This window comes from Talpa europaea, assembly GCF_964194135.1.
Source record: "Talpa europaea genome assembly, chromosome: 10".
NCBI lineage: Eukaryota > Metazoa > Chordata > Mammalia > Eulipotyphla > Talpidae > Talpa > Talpa europaea.
Genome location: NC_140077.1, coordinates 50,217,932 through 50,242,018, shown reverse-complemented (window position 1 = coordinate 50,242,018; position 24,087 = coordinate 50,217,932). Strand labels below are relative to the sequence as shown.

The window sequence follows — 24,087 nt, the reverse complement described above, 5'->3', positions numbered from 1 at the left end:
AGTACAACTAGGGTGCAGTACAGAAAAAACAAAGAATGTAGTTTTCAAATCAAGCACCCAAAGTTACCCATCCCCTCCTGGGTAAATGTCTAGCCAAACAGGATTGGCCCAGAGCAAAGCCCAAAAGCCTGCCACAGGTCTAAAGCATCTTCCAGCAGGAACCCACAGAAAAGGGAAGAAATAGCCAGACAAATCTGGGAGGAAAAGAGCAAAATCAAAATCAAGACACAAACTGCCATTGTCATCTATCCACGGGTCCCTTACCTACATCTGTTTCCACCAATCCAGGATCAAGAAGCAAGCAGTTTCTTCACATGTCTCTCTGCTCCATGTGTCTCCTCCAGGTCTCCTTCTGGATCTCTATGCTGCTTCCTTCCTTCCTCAGTCTCCTCTCCAGCTTCTTCTCTTCTCTGCTCAGCCCCACCCTTCTTTGGGTGGGGCAGGGAATCTGGAACCTCCTATTTTTCTGGAGACCACCCTGTTACACTTCAACTGTTAAAAAAGACTGCCGAGTGTGCTTTTATTAAAAGAGTTAAAGGAACTAAAAGGAATAATTCATTCAAAATATTTAGTAGAGTTTCTAGAAGATAACAAGTGATCAAAAAACATTAACTATTGGGCCTCCCCTGGTGGCGCAGCGGTTGAGCACTGGGTTGCAAGGCTGCCCGCAACCTCTGCAGCGCCAGTTTGATCCCTGGCCACTGGCGAGTGTCCCACCAAAAAAAAAAAATAAAAATTAATTTTACTTTGAATATTTCTTGGTTACAGTTGCTGTTTTGCTCATCTACAAAAATACGTTTCAGTGGTCAAGGCAAGGAAGTCATAGGGCGTTTTCTTTCATATATGTGCGTATGTGTGTATACACATGATTCTCATCTCTGGTTGCACATCACAAATCTCTGCTTAGGAGAGAGGGGTAAAAAATTTCTGTGATCTCTGTACCCCCATCCCAGAGAGGCTTTGGTTGAACTGACCTGGGGTATCGTATCTTAAAAACTTCGCAGATAAGTCTACTATGCAGCTAAAATCAAATGCCACTAGTATAGATGACTTGGCTCCTAAGTGGGGTACATTATTCATCTGCAGAATGAAAAACATTTAAATATCCTTTAACACATTTATATCATTCTTTTTCATTTATGTTTTTGAGAATATTAGCACATTGTGGTACCTTTATACAAGGTTAGTGCAATAGTGGGTGTGTATAATTTATAAACAAATGTACGTATACATTTATTTGGTGATATTAGGTTTTCTTTTCTTTTTTTTTTTAAAGATTTATTTATTTATTTATATAAGAACTGGGTACAGTCAGAAGCGCGGGCGGGTGAGAGAATTCACCAGAGCCAGAGCGGGGAGCAGAACAGACAGACTGATGAAATACACTGCTGAGGGGAGCAGTGGGCCCATCAGGAGAGGTCTGCGTGCCATGTGGGACCCTCGCAGGCGGCCGGGTATAGAACCGGAGCTGCAGAGGCTGTGGGCAGCCCAGCGCTCAACCACTGCGCCACCAGGGGAGGCCCGGATATTAGGTTTTCTGATAAAAGTATTTCTTCCCAAAAGTTCAAATCTCAGTTCACTGGGTAAGTTGCCACTTCTACTAAGTAGGCATTTCCTCGATAATAGTTTTCATGGTCTCCTGTTAGCTAACTTCTACATTGTTATTTGTCTTTCATTTGTGCATTATGTCTTGTCTTGCAAAGTAGGTTGTAAATTCCCTTAAGGCAAAAACTATTTCATGCTTTTTTACTATCCCCCTCTTATTTCCTGGCAACATGTTAGATCCATGGTTACTCAATTTTGGAAAAGCTTTAGTGTCCTAACTCAAAATGCATTGATGAAAGTAATAGCAATGCTATAGCTTTATTAGGAGGATTAAATTTGAGACAATTCATACATACTTTCTAACACATATTATGGAAGCAATGAATGGGAACAATTTTATTACTTGCTTGTTGAATTGAATTCTTCCATCCCATACATATGGAATGCTAGGTACCATGCTGGGAAAGGAGGGGAAAAATTGTATAAGATATAGTTCTCCTTTAAGGAATTCAGTCTAACAACAAAACCCTTTAGACATTTAAACATTCAGTCATGAGACCACATAATAGATGTTCTGATTAGTGTGTGTATAAAGTGACAATGAGAATATAGCTAAGGGAGCAATTAATTTTTCTTAGTACCTTGAAGCCTGAGTAGGAGTTTTCCTGTAAACAAGCAAGAGGCATATGCATAGAAAAATAGCATAAGCAAAATACAAGGAGCACTGATTCTCGAAAAATAGCCTGGGGATTGGAGGGAAATCTTTGAGAACATCTCAGGTGTTCCACGGGGTTCCCCCCCCCCAAATGATCACAATAATACTAAGATATTATTTGCTTTTTCACTCTCAATTTCTCAAAAAAATGGCATTTTCCAGAAGCTACATGACTTGTGATATTCAACAGATTGAATGTAGAAGCAACTATGAAAATCCAGCTGTCTTCCATTTAAGAAATTCGTAAAAATGTAAAACAATGCTTCTCACTAAGTTTCTGAGGTTTAGAAAATATATTTATTTTTCATTTAAAATGTCAGCACATAATGGATTTATTGTTATTTTAAAATGAATAGTTTTAAATATTTCAATTCTAATTTCTAATATGGTAAATATCAGTATATCATATATCCATTATCTCCACCATAAACAAAAGTTCTTTGAGGTCCTCAATGATTTTTAAAAAAGGGTGCTGAGCCCACTCGCATAAAGGCATAAAATTGCTCAGTGTATTCAAGGAATAAATGAATAAATGAATACATGCAGTTAGCTGCCTCCAGTTCTTTTTGGAAGTAGACAGAGTATAAATTATAAATATATACATCACACATTCATACACAATGAATATGATTATCATATCCTCTCAGCCCATGAATAACAGATAAAATACATCAAAATTCTGAAAGGGTTAACCTGATTTATTGGTGATTTTTGAAAAGGAGGAGGGAGCAGGTTTAGTTAATCCAGTGAAAGTCATCACACACAAACTAAAATACTCTCTGGGCTGAGGTCATGTGTTTAATTTTAGCAAGTAGGGTGAATATGTTTGGGTAGGTATTTATACTAAGCAATGAACTGAGCTGAAGATAGGTTTGACAGTGGAAACAGTGATACAATCTTTATTATTTTCAATGCAAAAAAAAATGAACTATTAATGTGATGTTCTGGTTGAGAATTTAAACTCTCAAAAAATCTGGAAATTCAAAGTCATGGTACCCATAGCAACCATAACTCTGCCCCCTTGCATGCCCAGTGTGGAGTATTTTGTATTGCAGTACATGCTGTGAAATCTATGCCTAAATGTGCTATATAGCAGAGTTACAGTTGCTGTGGGAACTGTAACTTTGAATTGCCTGCCTTTTGTGTCATTAAACTTTCAGCTGAAGTATTGCATTAAAGGAATTTTTTTTTCCTCTACTGCGTTTCCTCATTTAAAAAAATTGATTGGGTATTTTTTTAAAAGGATGTAAATGATGTTAGACTCAAATGGAAGGATAATGCATTCTTGTTTCTCAGATATATGCACTGATATAGCATTTGTGAATTATCACATTTACATATTTCAATCTGCAATAACAAATCATAAAATAATCCTGTATTTATATAGCACCTTTAATCCGGAAGGGTCCCATCACACACACAGACATATAGTAACTGAACCACATTGGACAAGAAAACTCAATAAATATTTAACAGCACCCAACAAAATTATACAGTACTTTAGGACAAGCAGTAAGAAAGGCGCTGTCATCCAATAGCTGAAACAAACCAAGGAGTGGGGAAATCTCACAATCCATTCCTACTTTTATGATGCCATTGTCTCTCTCCCTAATCTTGAGTCAATAATTTGGATCTCTTACAAGTCTGAGTATTCTATTTTCTCTGTTTACTGAAGAAGTCTTTCTAGGACCATTGACAAGAAAAAGACTGGAAAAGTTCACTTGGTTGTGTCTACTACTCCCAGCCAAGGACGGTACCTGCATATTCTAGAAGAGGCAACTTCTATTACCAAAGGCAAGACAGCAAATATTTTAGGTTTTGAGGACCATACAGTTTCTGTCAAAACGACTCAACTCTGCTGCTTGAGCATGATAGCAGTTATAGACAATACATAAATGAATGAGCATGGCTGAGTTCCAGTTAAGTTTATTTATGGGAACTGAATTTTGAATTTCATATAATTTTATATGTCACAAAATATTTTTCTTCCAGTGATTTTTTTCTAACCTTTAGAAATTTAAAACATTCTTAGCTTGTGGACTGTACAAGAAAAAAAAAAAACAGGGCCTTCCTGGTGGCACAAAGGGTTGAACACAGCATTATGAAGCTATCCTCAGCCTTTGCGGCATGAGTTCGATCCCCAGCCTACCAGAGAGCTACCCACATGGCACAGCAGACCTTGCCGGTCTTGCCCACTGCTCCCCTCAGCAGTGTATTTCAGTCAGTCTGACTGTTCTGTTCCCTACTCTGTCTCTGGTCAATCCTCTCACCCCCCACACATCTGGCCTGTACCCCGGTTCTTGTATGCATAAATAAATAAATCTTCAAAAAAAACCAAAACAAACCAAAACAAAACAAAACAAAAAAAAACAATGTAATGTAAGCTATAGTTGCAAATCCCTGGTCTAGAAGTTAGGGTTCAAGACAATCTTCAGATAAAAACGTGCTTCTAAATATTGAACTAAATCGCCACCCCCCAAAAGTATGTGTGTGGGTGGGTTTGTGTTTGTGTATACACATATATAGCTATATCTATATATACACTTACTTAAAGATCTACATATTTATACAAATATATATACACAAAAACTGTATATCTAGAGTTAGATATACACACATGTGTGGATGTATAAGTTCATTATACATTTATCTGATATACAGAAAGCATAACACAAATATATAAAATATAGTACAACTCTTCACTGTAAATTCCATGTAGCCAATTTATCATCATAAAATACTTTAGTTAACTATTCACTGGCTTTGGTATCAATAGCCAGCTAACCTATGATTGTAATTAACAGATGAGTAATTTCAACTCGAATGTCAATTTTTTCATTTATATTAACGAGCAAGACAAAACTGAAAAAAATATATCCCAGACCCTTCTCTTTCATCAATGACATGAACAGCTTCTCTGCTGAATCAGATAATATCATTCAAATATTTCCTCAATTTTTGTTCTAGTCACAAGATAATTGGCTACAGATGATGCACTTTTAAGTTTAATCTGTGTATTAGTCAGGGTTCTCCAAAGAAACAGAACTAAAAGGATGTGTGTGTGTGTGTGTGTGTGTGTGAGAGAGAGAGAGAGAGAGAGAGAGAGAGAGAGAGAGAGAGAGTGGTAGGCTTGGCCCACATTATTGATGTAGACTAAGAAGTCCCAAGATGTGTAGTAGTCAAACTGGAGATCCAGTAGAACTAATATGTAGTTCTGTTTGTAGTACAAAAGGCCTGAGAAGCAAGGATGCTAATGATTCGACTTCTAGTCCAAAAGTTGATAGGCTCTAGACCTCCAAAGAGCCAGTGTTTCTGTCTGAGGGCAAAGGATGGAAAAGACCCATGTCTCAGCTCAAGTATTCGGGTGGGAGTCCCCCTCACTCAGATTTTTTTGTTTCATCCTTGCCTTCAACTGATTAGATGAGGCCCACCCATGTTAAGGAAAACAATCTGCTTTACTCACTCTATAGATTCAAATCTAATCTCATCAAAAACATCCCCAGATATTTGATCAAATATCTGGGCAGTCCATGGTCCAGTAGAGTTGCACATAATATAAACCACCGCAATCTGCAATATTAACATTTTTTCCATCACTATCTTAAATCTAAACAGTCAACAAAACTATGGAGCAAACCCTGATTTGTCATATTCATTTAGTTCCATGATCTAAATACTCCCATCATAGCCAATTTCAAACTACCAAACTATTGCCAGTGGGCATGGATTAGGTCGGTAGTCATAAAAATACAAAAGGTAAAAATAATCTCGAGAGTATAGATAACAGTAAGATGCAGTCAAGTTAGAAAGTGATGATTTTGAGTATGTATTGATTTGTTTTTAACATAATTTAATTATAGGCCCCTCCTGCCGGGCCCCGCCGGGCCAGCGGCGCTCCAGCAGGTCCCGCCGAGCCTAGGCGCTCCGGCCCGCGACTGGCGTGGCGGGCGGCGCGGCTCCGCTCGGGATTAAAACAGTGGTAATATTAAGTAGTGGAGGCAAGATGTGAATGGGGATTTCTAATTCTGCATCTAATACTCTCTCCTCTTCATGGAACTGCTTTCTGTAACACATGTGGAAGATGGACTGGTGGCTTCCTTATGTGTCGTAACAGTGTCCTCTGCTTCCCCACGGGCCTCCCCAGTGGCGCAGCGGTTGAGCGCTGGGTTGCCAAGCTGCCTGAAGCCTCCGCTGCGCTGGTTCGATCCCCAGCTGCTCCCTGGCCACTGGAAGAGGGTCCCGCATGGCGCACAGACCTCTCCTGCCACCCGCTGCTCCCCTCAGCAGTGTACTTCGTCAGTCTGCATGCTCTGCTCCCACTCTGGCTCTGGTGAATTCTCTCACCCTCCCACGCTTCTGACTGTACCCAGTGCTTATATAAATAAATAAATAAATATTGGGAAAAAAACATAATTTAATTATATTAAATGTCCTTTTTAGGAACTTACATTATTTAACACTCAATAATAGATGTGTTTAATAGCCAGATTGCAAAATCCCTGAAAATGTAACAGTCAGCTTTGGCAAACCCCTAAGAGTGGTTCCAGCACACACTGATGTTGTGTGAACCCCAAGAGAGACTGATCTGACCCTTACCTTCTTTGGGAAAAACCTGCCCAATTTCATTTGGACCAAAGCTTATTGAAGACAAGAATGGAAATAATCTCACTATTTTTAGTATTATTTTTCCTCTGAAGTACTCACATCTCTTTACACCCTTAGCAAATTACATTTACATATTTCAACCTGCAATAACAAGTCATAAAATTATCAGTCTGTGGCATAGCAAGACGTAGATGGAAGCAGCCAAGGAACTTGCTGGCACTTCTGTGAGTTTGGTTGATGACCTACCACAGGGGGCTGCCACTACACAGATAACCCATCTGGATCATTCTGCCACAATTATCTGAGAAATCCCCCCAAAGCCAGAATTAGGGTTTGAGTCCTGCACAATTATAGTCATGGATAAGGAAACACAGAAAACCAGTAAAGAATGGTCTCCTTGACTTTCAATCTGGTCATTTACTTACCATACACACTCTGCTTCAAATAATGAGTTACTTAGTGTTTGTCAAATAAGTTTAAGTTATAAATCATCAAATACAAAGGCATCATTAATGTCCATTTGAAATTGCACTAAGAAAATTTTAGTAGGCAGTACGCAATTCCCGTATGGAGCCAAGACTCTGAGTCTGTACATTTTCTTGTGTTCTTTTTTTTTTTTTAAAGAAGATTTATTTATTTACACAAGCACTGGGTACAGTCAGAAGCGCAGGAAGGATGAGAGAATTCACCAGAGTCAGAAAGGGAAGCAGAACAGGCAGACTGACAAAATACACTGCTGAGGGGAGCAGCAGGCACGGCAGGAGGGGTCTGCATGCCATGTGGGACACTTGCCCGGCAGCCGGGGATTGAACCGGTGCTGCAGAGGCTGCAGGCAGCTTCACAGCCCAGCTCTCAACTGCTGCGCCACCGGGGAGGCCCTTTCTTGTCTTCTTTTTTAAAAATAAGGGATGGCAAGATGTTTTAATAACTTCAGATGGCTGAGACCTCTGTTTTTAGTATGATCTAATCTAGCTGTTCCTAGAAATCCCTTTACTACCATACTGGCGGGTAGCTTGATTGAATCCCTTATTAATCTGTAGGCTTCCAATGAGTATGAAGAACAAGGAGCCTGTAAGTCACCCTTTTCCCCTGAGATGGTGTTATGGCATTCTGGAGAGAGAGAGGACGTCACAATTTAGTCAAAAATCATATAGGCACCACTACAGCACAAGTAATTTTAAAAAGAAGAAGCTTAGTTATTTCTAAACTAAATAACCCATAAATGTCAAGGGCACTTGAAGGTAATGAATTGTTAAAATCAAGGGGTATATGGGCCTATTTGTGATTGGGGTGAGGGAGAGGGACACTTGGCTTTAATTTACAAACAAATTAGAAAAATAAACAGACAGCATTGCTATTGTAAATGGAAAAGACTTGGGCAAATTTAATCCAACTTCCCTGACAATACTTGATTAATCTCAGACCAGGGAGGAAAATCAGGATTAGATAGGAAGTCTCCATCAGTACTAAAGCAGAGGAACTTGGGGCCTCCAGTGTCCACAAAGGGCATCACATGACCCCTCCCCGGGGAATCTCGTTCTCCGAGTTCCTTGCTTCTCTCTTGGCTCTGCCTCAGGTTCATGAAATATCTGCCCCAGCTACCAGCCTTTATGGCCTGGCATAGAGTTGGAGGTGCACCCCCACCACAGCCCAAGAAAAGCGACAAGCAAGAGCCCCAAATTTAAGATGTAGCTCACACTTTGACCACTAGAGGTCTCCTGGAAAGCAATGACCCGTATAACCCGGTTTATCCTTCTTCGAACCAATAGACTTGTTGCACTAAGACTTGGCGAGCCTGCTCTGCTGGAGGCCGCCTTATTAATAAGCCACCCACCCCCACCACTCGCGGTGGCGCCAGGCTTGGAAAGGGGGAGGGACCAAGCAGTGACTGATCCTCAGACAGTGCCGGCTTTTCAGCCCATGGATCAGTCTGTAGACTCCGAGGCTACTCTCTCCAACCTCACTTCTTGACTAGGCAAAACAAGACAGAGGCCCCAACTCGAGGTCCCTAGTGGGGGGTGGGGGGGCGGAGTCTCGCGGACTTCTACCCAGCTATGGGCGGGCCAAGGGGCATGTGTACAGACCCACCTAGCATCAGGTCCATCAACAAGCTAGGATCTACCTCCCCTGGCTTTGGCCCCCTCATTCCCCCCGACCCCTTCGTCCCCCCCACCCCCCCTGCTCCCCAGGTCTCCAGAGTGGCTGAGTTTAACCAGTGGAAGGAGATTCGGAAACGTTCACCTTCACTATTTTCATCCAGACTGTATTTTCTGGAAAAATTAGCGGCTTCTAGCTGAAAGAGGAAAGAAGAAAAAAAAAAGAAAGAAAAAAGCGGAGGGCGGGGGTGCATAGTGGCGGGGGTGGGGGGGTAGGGGGGGCGGGGAGTATGAAAGAAAACGGCCAGGTTGAATCCCCAGTCTTTATCAAGCAATTCGCTCACCAGTGAAAGAAAGCTGCAGTGGCAGATTCGAGCCACATGCGGTAGTGTGTAGCAATTAGTAGATAAAATGCTGACTAAAGTGCTAAAACATGAAGTATTATTGTAGCCAAGGTCAAAAATGCTTCAATTGTCTTTTGCAATTTGGGGGAGGAGGAGGCCCAGAGGTGCACAAGGAGGCTTGAATTTTTGAAATGGTCGCTCCATTCTTCAAACTGTACTTTTTTTTTTTAATGATCCTGTTTATTATAGACCAAGCTGCCTAATTATGTTACTGCTGGTTTTTGCAACTAACTTAATCCTCCTGATCCTTTATGAAACCATTCACAGACACTAAATAATGTGGTTATGCTCTCCCACCCCCTTGAGGGGTGAGAATGATTTTTAATATTTTTGCTGTTTTTTAAATAAACCAGATAACTTAAAACAGAGTTAGACTTCTGGAGACCAGTGCAGTAGGAATATAGGGTCCTGTGTTTCAGTATAAGAAAGAACTCAGAAATAGTGGGTCATAAAGACATGGACTGCTTTCCCCCCTACTCCTCTTTGATACACAGGGAGTCCCAGCTACAAGCATTTTTTATAGACAAATAAAGAAAGTTGCTTTCATGATTATAACTGTCCTGAATGGATTGTCTTCGTACAACATTCAATCTGTTTATGAGTATTTACTTTACATTAGCCCAGGGACCCTGCACTGCAGGAGTTTGCCTCTATTCCCCTGGGTGTCAGTGTCTCAAGTCTTACATCTGCTCTGTGATTGATGGAGCCTTGAATCCACGTTATTACTCTCTCACAAGCAGAAATCAAACAGGCTATTAACTACATTACTTCAAAGAACTGTTTCAATACAATCTCCTTATCTTAATTGAAACTTTCTTTGTATGGATATTTGCTGCACAGATAATTTACAGGTGCTTATCAAGCATCATTTTTAAGAGGTAAAATAGATAGTGTTTTTTGTTTATTTGGGGGGGTTGTTTGTTTTTTGTAAACACACACCATTGTGACCTATAATTTCAAAAGCCAATCATCGGATTGGACAGAGATTTGACTTATTAAATTTTATTATGTTCATGGGGGTGGTGCTGCTGCTGTTGTAAAAAGAGGGAAGATACCCTTATGATTCAGTTTTGAAATTTAGCATTCATCTGATTACAAGACTGCAGATTTTCAAAAATATTCCGACCTAGATCCCTGCAATTGTTAGCAACTCAAAAACCTTATCGGGAGTGGAGTTTACGAGAAGAGAGATTACGCATACAGCATAGTTCAGCGCCAACCTTGAAGAGACCTAGAGACAGGTTTCTAATTAGATGAAATCCTTTAAAGTCTTACAGCACCAAAAGCAGCACAAGTTGCTTAGATGCTGTTAAGAGCCGTGTATTTTTAAGAGAGATTTAATATACAATCGAGGGATACCCTCAGGCATTCTGTTGAGGTTTCCTGCATAAATGTTGCTGCATTGGTCATACAGGAAACTGACTCAGAGTCGATCTCAAATATGATCTTGTCAAAATACTGCAACTAAAGTTTTTTAATATAAGATTTCTTGAACTGGATGTTTATATAGATCTACACTAACAGGACAGAGACTAACTGAAGTCTTAGGCACCTCTCAAGTGTTTTTTGTTTTCTTTTTTTTTTTAATATGTAAAATGCCCTTCAGTCAAGTCCATTCATATGTAAAAAATGAACAAAATAGGTATTCTAATCAAACGTCTGCAGTATTCATCATAAAGTTAAAAAGAGAGAGAAAGCGAGAGAGCTGTAATTTCTCTTTGTAACCCATGTTTATAAAATAGAAAGATCAGATGAAATTTCAAGGAAGATAATTAAAGAGTGATGTGCAAGTCATAATTTGGCTAATGCAAAAGATGGGAGGCAGCGAATTGTTACATTGTCCTCCTTCATGGTGCAGAGTTGTGCTATTACTTTAAATTATTAAAATAGTTTTCGACATCTTTCAGAGTACCGGCTCTTTGGCATGGGCTTTTATTACTTATTGTAATTGGAGGATCTGCCATTTTCTTTCGTTTATCTCTGTGTGTATAGAAACGAGATAGATCTTGCCTTTTATTACTTCCCCATGTTCTGAATCAAAAATGTGGTTTAGATAATGTTAAGTGCCCTAATTCTTAGTACAGCGGACGCAGACGTTATGAAAAGGCATAAAAATACACACAGAGGGTCTTTCCACCTCAAGTCACTGAATATGAAGCATTTTTGCTCTGCCGGGTGTATTAACTTCAGCCATGTGAATATAATTTTCATTAAAGTAATCCTGTTTCAACTAGATGCTGTGACTAGAGGTGAAACGTTGCGAAAGCGTTAAAAATAGCTTACTAGTAATTTCAACATCCTGTAATTTTATCACAGATCAAGTTTCAACTGTCATACTATACAGACCTTATTCCCCATATAGTACATGTTTACTTTTTTAGCCTGCCAGACCCACTTTGGAAAGATTGTTACCAATATAATAAAATCGTGTGTGTGTGTGTGTGTGTGTGTGTGTGTGTGTGTGTGTGGAGGGGGGTGCTGGAAGGAGTGGGAGGAGAGCGGGGAAGGGGGTGGGGGAGCGTGGGGGAAGCGAGTACACCATTTTACATCAACACTGCGAAAATGCAATCTAGCCTGGCGGAGGACCGGCAGCTGGGTCGGAGCGAGCGAGGGCTTTGCAGTCTCTGCCTGTTCCTTGTTCTGTCGCTCTTAAGTTTCTCTGTGTTTGCATAATAGCCGTGCATGCAAACCTCGCAATGCTCCAGGGCTCCAGAACAATAAATATACACATTTAAAGCCTTTATTGTCTTACGGTTCATGCCCCCGGTTTTCAACAGCTTAATTTCTGGTTGTATTTAACTAGTTTGCAAATGGATTTTTTTCAGTTTCAAACTATTATTGAGGAAGCTCCCCTCCCTTTTTTGGCGGGGGAGGGGTTGGGGGTGGGGTAGAAGTCGGTATATTATTCCTGTAGCGCTGGGTTATATAAACACATTATCATTTGAGAGCGCCCTTGGCGTCCATCAGCATTGTAAACACGTACTAGTGTATATACTTCAAAATTAAAGAATGCACACGCAGAACCCGGAGCCTGAATTCATATTCCAAGCAGACTCGCAGCTCGCATTTATTGATTTATCATGCATCGTTTATTGTTCCAGTCCCTAAATGCAGTCGCTGTCCGTTCAATATTGTTTGCAAAATCCCGAGATGTGTGTTGCACTGCTCACTTGTCTTTCTGTTCTTTTTCTTTTTTTTTTTTTTTGCTGAGTATTTTTTTTTGCGAAGCGAACAAATGCATTAATATTTATATGTTTATATAATCGATAACCCACTTTTCCCTTCCATGTAAATAGGCATCAAAAGATAATTTAACAGATTAGTTCTCGAAAACATGGCAGTGAGGAAGCGTAATTTAACTATCAAACAAATCTACATGTCTAATAACAGCAAATCTGCTAAGGAGCATTAGAAAGAGGAGCAGCGCCCCGGAATCTCTGCAGGAAATGTTCTTTATATTAGACATATACAAGCAGGTCCTGTCAGATACACAGCGGAGCTCGCTAGCTCTCTCCTTCTCCAAAAATTTCATCAGACAACACCCCTAGACACAGGAGGTTGGGGAGAGGGAAAGCTCATCTTCCCACAGTTTTAGGGTGGATTTTATTTTTACAAACCTTCCTGTACGTTTTTTGCCTTGATCCAACCTCTTCCCGCCGATATCGGACGGAGTCTTTCTCCCGATTATGAATTTGATCAACCCACATTTGGAAGGAAACCTACACAGTTTTGACAGGAGCTGAAAATTGAGTCGTCAGAGAAATATTAGGACATATTTTCAATCATTTTTGTGCTGAAGGGGAAGCAAGAGCTCAGTTTTATATTGAGACATTACGTCGGCTGAGGACATACAATGCATTCCCCTGCCAGGACCTGATGCAATCCATTCAAGCCAACAAGTTTGGAGAGAATGTTGAGTTCAATCAATTCAGAACGTCGAGATGGAGCCCAACTCACTCCAGGTATTTCGCTCTCCTCCGCTCCTCTGTTCCCAGCACCCCTGGCACCCCCCAACCCCCCTGCTCACCCACACCTCTGCACCCACCCACACCCCCCACAAACTTTTCGCCAAACTTTTACCCTCTGCATCCCCCTAAATCATTTTTATTGTTTAAAAAAAATTCCCGCACTGATCATACATACATAATGTAATTTTACCGCCTCAGATGGAGAGGTAGGGAGAGGTGGCTGTGGGGGGGCTGGGGGGGGGAGGAGTTTTTTTTTTTTTAAGGGAGGCAGAAAATTTGTGGGCTCTATTATTTTTTCCATCCAGCGTTATATCTGTTGGTTCTTCTGTATTAAGAGTGTGGATGTCTATGTGTAAATGTATTTGGGAATAGATATTTGTGCTCTAATGGCTACATTATTTATTTGGTGCTTTTTTCCCCCTGCAGTGGGTCGGCTCACCGTGTGGCTTGCACGGACCTTACATTTTCTACAAGGCTTTTCAATTCCACCTTGAAGGAAAACCAAGAATTTTGTCCCTTGGCGACTTTTTCTTTGTAAGATGTACGCCAAAGGATCCGATTTGCATAGCGGAGCTCCAGCTGTTGTGGGAAGAGAGGACCAGCCGGCAACTTTTATCCAGCTCTAAACTTTATTTCCTCCCAGAAGACACTCCCCAAGGCAGAAATAGCGACCATGGCGAGGTGGTAAACTTGTATCTCCCTCTCTTCTTTCTTTATTATCCCCCCCTCCCCTAGTAATGCTTATTACAGGGCAAGCTTGAAAATACTGTATTCACTTCTGCAGGCGAGCAAGGATCGACTCCTTTTTTAAAGGGGTAGCGCCACTAGCTGGGGCTCGAGTATTTTGCCATTGTCAGAGTTTGGCTGTCAGCTTTACAAAGAAGATCCAACTGCTGATTTTAGTCAAGATCAAATAACTTGTTCGAGAAGGGTTTTGTTCAAGGGTGTGTGTGTGTGTGTGTGTGTGTGTGTGTGTGTGTGTGTGATCGTTGGCTCTCATGCTAACTGCCTTTTGAACATCACATGCTTTTTATATTTTTTTGCCTTTTGAAAATTTACCTTCGCGTCTGGCTCGGTCCGGGCTGGGTGGATTTCTTTCGGTGGGTTTCGATATTGTTCACATTTTTTTTTTTGGGGGGGGTTAAAGTAAGTATTTGATATGTTTAAGAGGGCGGAAATTACGAAATGGAGGCAGAGTGAGATCAAAAGCTATTGAGTTGGCAAAGACGTGTTGAATAAAGTGATAAATGACAGGTACTGGAATAATACATTCAAATAACTTGCAGATCTGCCCGGGCGGATTTCAAAGCGGTCGTGTAACCGGCACAAACACGTTAAGCATTAACAACTATCTCTCGCCCCCACCCCACCCCCCTGCACAAGCCATTTGATGTTCTAGTTTTCAATTACTCCACGCAAAGTGGACGTCTTCCAGCGCGATCTTGGGGGGGTGGGGTGCGGGACCGGGGCGGGGGCCGCGCAGGGCCCGGGGTGGGGGGTGTGTGTGTGCTCGCCCCCCTGGCCCTGCGGGTCCGGCGTCTCCCGAGCCCAGACGGCGCTCCCGGGGAGGGTGTGGAGGACCGAGCCTCCGCCGCACGTTTCTGGGCGTCCGCGGGGGCGCTCGCCGCGCTCCCCGGAGGACGCCCGAGGTGAGCTGCTGTCACCGGGCGCCGGGCGGCATCCTCCTTCGGCTCTGTCATTTCATGTGTGACCGCAGTTCTGCGGGCTCCCTTCGTCAGCTGACCGGCCTCAGCGCTGGGGTACCTACGGGGGGAACTATTTTGGGGAGACTGTGCCCATGGTGCAGGGGTGGGGGGGCGGGAGGGCGCACAGTCGCCTGGCAAGGCTTTGTGTTGCCCAAGCAGGAGCAGGGTAGTCAAACAGACTTTTGAGAGCGGCTAGCTCGGTGCCAGACTCTCGAGCTTTCGAGGTAGGGGTAAGGATCTTTTTGTTAAATGAATGGGTCCCTCTTTAACTCATCCCACGGCCCAGAGATGCCTGCCAGTCTTTCCAGAATTCCGTGGCTTGATGGAGTTGATTGTACTTTGGGCATAGCCCGTCCACTCCCTCTCCCCAGGATCGAATTACCATCCGTAGTCCGTGCCGGTTAATTACTGGAGTTCGTCAAAACGTTCGCCCTCAAATCTGCCTCTTTGGAAATAAGCCCCTCCTTCCTGCCTTTCGCCTCCCTCCCCCCCCCCAGCCCCCGCCCTCTTGGGCAAGCTTTGGGTTTTTTAAACGTTCGTATTTCTCCGCGTCTGCCTGCAATTTTACAAAGGTGTTGTTTGGCATTCTGTGAAAAATCCTGCAACATACCAACAGGTTGAGCTCTTTCCCCCTCCCAAGGTCTAGTTCTGCCCCCTCCTCCGACCCAACTTTCCTGCGCAGCTGTCTCCCCCCTCCCCCTCCTGATTTCTTATTATTTGCTTTTCAAATTTATTACTTCAACATGGCCTGTGATCTGGAAAAGGGAAGGATTAAATATCCAGAAAAGAGCTGGTGCCTAATAGACTTCTGACTAAACCCAGAAGGAAATTATTCAGTGTTTTAAAGGATATTTTGTGGTCACTTTTTGGGGGGGGGGGAATTGAAATTGGAATATTTTTAAAAGACCCCTAGTTGACCTCCTTGTTCCAGTTTAAATTTCTGACGGTGTAATTAAATAGTGAATTATGATTTAAAGAATAAAAGCTTTATTAGCTGAAGGTTTCATCTGCTAGAACTGCTGATAGTGAATAGATACATTTTTAAGTATATGATTAAGAAAAAAATGCTCTTTATGAGGCATTGAAAGCCAACCATTGTAATGATCTGTGCATTTCGTCACTGCTATATGAACCATACCTGAGAAAATTAATCTTGCCATTTAAAAGTAAACTCTGGGGGCTTTGGGGAGGGAGATAGCTCTATTTATAATCCTCAGCTGCATATACATCGTCTAATATTATGCATGATTTGTTTTTTAATGCTAACACGGCTGGTAATTAGCTGTATGATTATACTTGTATATTTCATTAGGACTTGGCTGATGTCATTGTGAATTATTCAGCCATATTAAAACAATTTTCAATTGAGATAATGACACGCCTCAAAATTATGCAAATGCAGGCTGCATTGTGCAAAATAATTATGACAAATGTAAAGCAGGTAGAAAGTTTCCCAATGCAGATCGGTTTTCCACCCTGGTGATGTCATTTCCCCCCTGGCCTAAGTTAGTCATTCATTAGCAGAATAACAGCAGCAGTCTCCTCTGAGGAGAGCTTACAGAAACCAGCATTTACTGCTGGCACCCAGAGGGGGCAACAGGGCCCTCTCATTAAGAAATTTGCTTTGTTTTCACTTACTCCATTAACTTGTTTATATACAGTGAAATGATTTTTATTATTGATTTTAAATAGTTTTGAATGATGCATTTGCCATTTGCAATGTGTAACTGAAAGAGAAAGGTTTCTTAGTGATGTGCACTGTTACTTGGAGAAAATGTTCAGCACATTTAATCAGCCAGTACAGTTTATTTTAAGTAACCAAATGGAGGTTAATAATTTCCTGATTGAGCTGACATCAGCATCCATTTCAAAAGGACAGCCAGGACTCAGTATGCTTTTTTGGTTTAAGAGAACCGTTCTGTCTTTTTATGATTTCTTGAAATGTAAAGACGTCAGTTCTAAAAGCAGAATTGTCATTGTGTGAGATTAGAAATAGCGTCCCTGTGTGGTTTGCTATGATCTGCAGAGGACTTTTTGGGGGAATATTTTCTTATTGATCCTTGCACTAATCATCCGAAGCTGAATAAGGCAGGACTTTGTGTGCCTACTTTACAGATGGAGACAGAGCCTTAGAGGTTATGTGGTTTGTCAAAGGTCACCAGCCAGAACCTAGGCCTTCTTATGCTTTAAGGTTGTTTTATTTTTCCACTGAAATTTACCTTTGAAACTAGAGCTTGAATACATCATGGTATGTTCTAGAGGTGTATTTCACTGTGGGCAGTTCTACATTTTAGAACTATGGCTAGTCAGTCAACTTTGCCAAAAGTCAACAGATATTTAGGTAGCAGAACCATTCTCATGAAGTTCAGCTAATTTGGCTAGTGATATAGAGCAGTAATAGTCACATTTTAAAACCATTATTTGTTCATCGTTAACAATTTATGATTAGTTTTAATAATTATCATAATGACTTGCATACTAATAAACACTTCTGCTTTCACAACTGGTATGAAGGAAAATATTCCATGAAGAGTCACCTCTTGATTCTATAATTTACCATTTGTTTGAACTTGGACAGTCATATACACTCCAAGCCTCAGTTTCTTCAGCAGCAAAATGGGAACATAAGATTGACCAGATTGTTGTATCAAGAGAAATAATATGGGCAAAAGTACTTTATAAACTGTAAAGGCCTCAAATAGAAATGAATTATGATTCTGGTAACCTTTATTCTAGATATCCTTAATTTGTAGACAGTAGACATAATAACTTTTGTATCTGTGTGGAGGTTCCTGGACCTAATCATGACGCTGTCTTAAATTACCATGAAAGTGCATAGCAGGGCCATATGCAAGGAGTTAAGTGTCTTCAGTAATTACCCACAATTGCCACATTCAGCCAGTAACTCTTCAGAGGAGGAAAATGGCAAAGTAGGCGGGTAATTGGTTCTGTTACTGGGTAACTTCTGATTACATTCATTTTCAAATTGCCAAGTGCTTAATCTATTGGCAATATACCCTCTTAACAGAGGTGGATGTGCAAGCTCTGATTTTAGCCTGACCATGGGCTGCATTCTATGAAAGATTTGTTGGTCACCTTTAATTGTGACTGGGGATGAACAAGTTCATGATAGCAGGGACTCTGTCTCAAGCACTACTGGACATTGCTGCTTCCAGCATGTAGCCAGCATTTCCAAAAGTAGTTTGATGCAGCAGCCTCACTCTCCATGTTAAGAGTGCATTATCAGGAACCGTTCCCCTGCCCCCCCCCAATAAAATTGACTCAACTATAATCTCTGGGGTTGGGGTCTGGGATTCTGTATCTTAAAGTTTTACTGCTGCTGTGTGATCTAGGGCAAATTGTAAACTCTGTACCTCAGTTTTCTCATCTGTAAAATGGGAATATAGTATGTTCTTCCTAGACTGATTTTGAGGACCAAATAAGTTAATGCATGTAAGGTGCTTATAACTGAGGTCGGTACATAGTAGATTCTTTAATAATGGTTGCTTAATAATGGTTATGGTCATTAATACTTACATTATTATTCTCTTTAAAGTTTGAGACCACATGATAGACCTTCTTTAAACAAAAAAACTGCTTCTCTATGAAAGAGTGGCACTTAGGTTAGCATACAAGAACACTTAGCCAATCCAAGTACCCCCAAATCCAGCTGGCTTTCATTCATCTGTTGGGTTTAGCTGGGTGGCTAAAATGGAAGGCTCTATAAGTGTTTACATTTTACCTTGAAGTATACTGTCAACTGGATCATCAGGATTTTTTACAAGCTTGCCTGATCTTATCACAACTGGGGTTAGGCAGACATGTTCTGAAATCTAGGAGGTATTGGATCAGTCTTGTTCTTCTCTGTGGATGGCTACACAGTTGCTGATTTGTGTCCATGACCTGACTTTTTAGAAATTTCTGAGACTACTTAGTGATCTCCCTAGCCTTGGATAATTTCTTGAACTTTTTGAGCCTCAGTTTCTTCATCTGTAAAATGGTCTTAATGATTTCTACTTTGCTGACAGAATTAGAAATAATAAAGAGGGGCCTCCCTGGTGATGCAAGGGGTTAAATCTCAGTACTATGAAGTTATTACCAGCCACTGCAGGAAGTTCAATACTGGGCTAGGGAGCTAACCTACATGGTACAGCAGAACTCTCCTGTCTCGCCCTCTGTTCCCCTCAGCAGTATTTCAGTCGATCAGCCTGTTCTGTTCCCCACTCTGTCTCTGGTGAATCCTCTCACCTTTTCCCCCACCCCCGCACCTCTGACCTACACCCCAGCTCTTGTATGCATAAATAAATAAAATATTTTTTAAAAGAAAAATAATAAAGAAAAGGTCCTGGCCACTAGAATAAGCCTATACATAAGAGCTCAGAGAATGGCAGACAGTTATAATAGTTATTATTTATTTTTAGTAATGATCTTAAGCTAAGAGAAGGCATAGTTTTATTCTCAGCCTGGCAAGTCCTGTAGAACTAGGGTGAGGACTAATGAATTACGTAGAGAGAATTTATTGACGGTGACAAGTGTCTGCAAACTGAAGCCTGAAGGCCAAATCTAGGTCACTGCCTGTTTTTATAAATAAAGTTTTATTGGAACATAGACTCATTTGTTTATGTTTTGTTTATAGCTACTCTCAGACTTCAATGACAGAGTAGCTGTAAAAGTGACCATATGGTTTGAATAATGGAAAATATTTACTATTTTGTCCTTTACAGAAAAAGTTTGCTGACCTTTGGTATATGGGGTTGATCTGAAATAAGCAATGTGACTGTGTATCTTTTTTCTCTCTCTTGGGTTTGCAATAAGATTCAATAATACAGGAAATAATTTAACATCAGTATGTCAAAACCAGTTACATACATAGGACGCTTTCAACATTGAAACTAGGATGTTAAAATTTGAGAATCAATAGAATATATGCCAAGTTATGTATTATGTATGGCTGAGATTATAACTCTAGTCAATACTGGTTTTATCTATCTTGAGTTAATCAGGAACTCTTCTTGTGTGTGAATCACGTGCTCAGAACTCTGCTGGATACAGAGATGATGCAAAATAGTTTGTGATATGGCCATTTTTCTCAAGAAGCTTATCAGTCTTGATAGAGAGATGAGATCAACCTATGCTTTAAAAAATGGAAAAACAATGTAACGTGTTGGTGAATTGTGCTGACAATAAATGCAATATGTGTTTAAAGGAAGGCTCACTGCATGTTTTTGGAAAATAAATTTATTCAACTTCTCAGATGCTTGTTGACGACCTACTAAGTTCTGGACACTAGGATATAGAGATGATGGAGAATGGCCCCAGCTCTCAAAGAGCTCATAGTCTACCTGTACATAGACAGACACTGCTCACAGAAAAGCCACCAGCCTTTTTCGTATTCCTTAGTTAAAGCGGAGATTTTTTGCTTGTCGTATTTACAGAGAACCTACTGTGTCAGAGTGTTGTCTAGCCTCTGGGGATACTGCAGTGAACAAGACAGACAAGAATTCCTGTCCACTGGGAGCGTAAAGTCCGGTGGTTGGTTTTAACCTCCTATGTACTTGGTACATTGGCCTTATGTGATAGTTATCTGTGCTCTTTGCTTTGTCATTCTCTCTCTCCCCTCTTTCCTATAGTGCTATTCTCAAGAGCAGGAGATTGTGCCTTATTTACCTCTGGGTCCCCCACAGTATTTAATGCTATTCAGTATTTCTTTTTTTAAAAAAGGATTTATTTATTTATGCATATAAGAGCTGTGGTATAGGCTAGAGGTGCGGGGTTGGGGTGGTGGTGGTGAGAGGATTCACCAGAGACAGAGTGGGGAACAGAACAGGCAGACTGACTGAAATACACTGCTGAGGGGAGCAGCGGGTGAGTCAGGAGAGGTTTGCTGCACCATGTGGGCATCTCCCTGGTCAGTGTTCTAACTCCTGCTGCAGTGGCTGCTATAGCCCCATAGGTTGCATCTTAACCCCTTGTGCCACCAGGGAGGCCCTATTCAGTATTTCTTGAAAGACTCAATCACATAACTAAAATGCTATTTCTCTCACAGCCTGCTTTCTTTAACCTTGTCCCTGCTTTTTTTCGGCTAGAGGACCTGTTATTGGTCATTCACAGATCAACCAGCCCCTGCACTCCATTTTTCCTTTTCTTCTAAAATCCATAGTCATTTTGTATCACAGGATGTGAAAAAGTGTGAAAGGAATTTTTATGCACACTCACCAAAAATTTAGTGTATATTTGGGTCTCAGTGATCAGACCAGAGCCAGCATCTTCATGTCATCCATGCTTTTCCAGTCCTTAGCTATCAGCCCAGAAAATAAAAAGCCAGGGCTTTGGGCTGCTAATCTGTGAAAAGACTAGACTTTAGGGAAGAGTCACTCACTCCTTACCTAAATGTTGGTTGGCAGTTTCTTCGAACCATTTTGTTCTTCAGACTGATGGTCTTATCTAGGCCACTTGTTTGATCGTGGGTCCACTTGTAAGCAATTAAAACCTACCCTGACATTTTGAATGTCAGGCACATAGTAAGGAAATGTTATTTTCACGAAGTACATGAGTCCATACATGTAAATACTTGCTTATTAATTATTAATAAAGCATACCATTGTTCATAGTGGCATCTAGTGATACATGACTCAAGCTCATTTATCAATGTCTAGTTTTAACCAATATCCAGAATATAATTGCTTGAATCAAATGCATTTGCTTGTCATTTTTTATAGCCAGGGTAGTTGGATATTTGCCATCTTCTACTCAGAATAATATTGTAGCTAGTGATTACCCGTTGGCCTGACTTTTAAAGAAATTTAAAACAAATTTATCGATTGCTGGCCTAAGGATTCACTTACCTTTCAGAAATGTAGTCATAGATTCCTGCATTTTTTGAGAAATCTGCTCCCATGACATTGCACAAGGATGATTTCCTCTAGCTATCCAGGGGTCTTCTTCACCCCCTTGCTGGAAATTACAACCTGGGCCTTTGCCTTCAGAGAACATGGCTTACATCTTGGGCTGTGAGTGTCCCTATTGGTAACACATTTCAAACATGCAGATGATGATGATGATTATTGAAAGGGTGCTTTAGAATCATGCTAATGGCATCAATCTCCAGCACACACTTGCGTAAATTAATTCTGCTTTTAAAATCAGATGCACTGTTAGCAGCGTTAAAGATGGATATTTGACATTTATCATGCAGACTAGGATGGGTGGTTTAATTACATGAATTTTCTGTAGAATCTCTGGGCTGTATAAATAGACAGAAAGTGGCGGGTGTCCTTGGACACGTGACCATCAAGTTCACAGTCCCATCTCCGTCCTTTTGCCACAGTGAGAAAAACGGGGAAAGGCCACGTGTTGCAAGTCATTCTAGTGGCCCCAAAACTACCTTCTCCCCCCTCCCCATCTTTCCTTCCTCAGGAGTCCAAGCATACTAGTGCTGTGAAACAGATCCCCTCCTCCCTACAGTTGAGTTCCATGCCTGATCAGTGGCACTAAACATTAAACTCTTGTCTTTGAGAATAATAGGCTTTGCTTTCTACACCCTCAAGCATGTTGAGCTACTGTGCAGGCTGGAAAATAAAAATGTTCTAATTGTGTCTTTTAAATAAGCATAGGAGTGAATTAATTAGACCATATTTTGTCTTTAGTTGCTTAGTTACACAATAGTATTCCTGAGCACGAGTAAGATAAATTGGCTCTTTTTGTGCTGCCTGTCCCTTAATCATAATTACTGTATTGCTTAGGAGAGTAAAGCATACATAGATTTTGAATTTTTTATTAATAGTCAAAAATATGCATATGATATATAAAGTATATGCTGTTCAACCTGTTTTATATGCTTCTATGTGGGAAGAAGTTTTATTGTGGTGGTAACATTTGCATTAGTTGCTCAAAGATGTAGTTCTGGGAAATACATAATTGAAATGTTTTTGAATTGCTTTTTCTGGCCCTTTCAATCTTATTCAAAATAATAGTGCCTCCAGTCCTGGAGCAGTCATTCTCATTTGATTTAACATCTTTCTTTGCACTGCATGCGCGGCGCCCAGTTTTAACCCTGCAGAGCCTAGATGAGCTTCTATGATTCATAGACCCGGTACATTTTGCCTTAATGTTTTTGGGCTCACCTCACCTCTGGGGGAGGGGGAGGGGCAGAGGGGTAACACAGTGCCTGTGTCCCACAGCCATTACTCCAATGCCCTTCGCCCTTGGCACTCTTCCAAGATCCTTGGAGAAGGCTCCAGGGTTAGAGATTGTAAGAATTTGTTTTAGCTCAGGCTAAATGTTCTATGTGCTTGCATTCTGGGGTCTTGCAAAACTGGGGTGTTGCCACTGGTTTCCTAGCCCCTTACCCCCATCCTCCACCAAAGAGGATAGCATGAGTTGGACAGCTTGATATAGTTATTGAACAATGGGAGAGTCTGGCTGAAGACCCAGGATGCATGCTGGGTAAATGTATGTGAAAATTGACCCCATTGTTCTGTTGTATTTGAAAAGCAAGTAAATTATTTACAGATATTTGCTAATTAAAGCACATGTTGTTTTACCAGCACAAAAGAACACAGTATAACAGGAGACAAAGAACTAATGCAAATAATTTAAACTTGCTAATTCTGTGTATTCTTTTAAAGGAGGAATATATTTTAAAAATATGTATGTAGATAGACACATATTAAAGCATGTGTATGGGTGTACATATGCACATATGTATGTATGTTTGTTCTGTTTTATCCCTACAAAGGAAGCCTTTCATGCTACAGAGAAAGATAATAGGCTAAGTTACCATCCAGTTACTTGTCACTTGGCCTGGCCCAAGTTCCCTCTGGAATACCAGAGATGGAAATTGCTTTGATATTATACTGTTTTCTCTAAAAATTAATAACTATTATTACTATATTCATCATTCTCTGAGCCCTTGTGTATAGGTACTATGCTAGTTGCCAGGCCTTTTCCATTATTATTTCTATTTCTTCAGGCAAAATAGAGATCATTAAAACCATTTTATAGATGAAGAAACTGAGGTCCAGGGCCTCCCTGATGGAGTAGGGGTTA

At 40.9% G+C, this 24,087-nt stretch overlaps 1 protein-coding gene across 1 annotated transcript in view; it reads left to right on the top strand.

The window, feature by feature from the left end:
- Positions 1-13,306: 13,306 nt before the first annotated feature.
- Positions 13,307-24,087, top strand: part of ARID5B (AT-rich interaction domain 5B) — a gene marked incomplete at both ends in the record, with an annotated part of 174,687 nt that continues 163,906 nt past the window's right edge. The window contains 2 exons of the mRNA XM_084245276.1: positions 13,307-13,327; positions 13,760-14,014. Coding sequence (XP_084101402.1) covers positions 13,307-13,327; positions 13,760-14,014 — 276 coding nt within the window. The remainder of the gene's footprint in view (positions 13,328-13,759; positions 14,015-24,087) is intronic.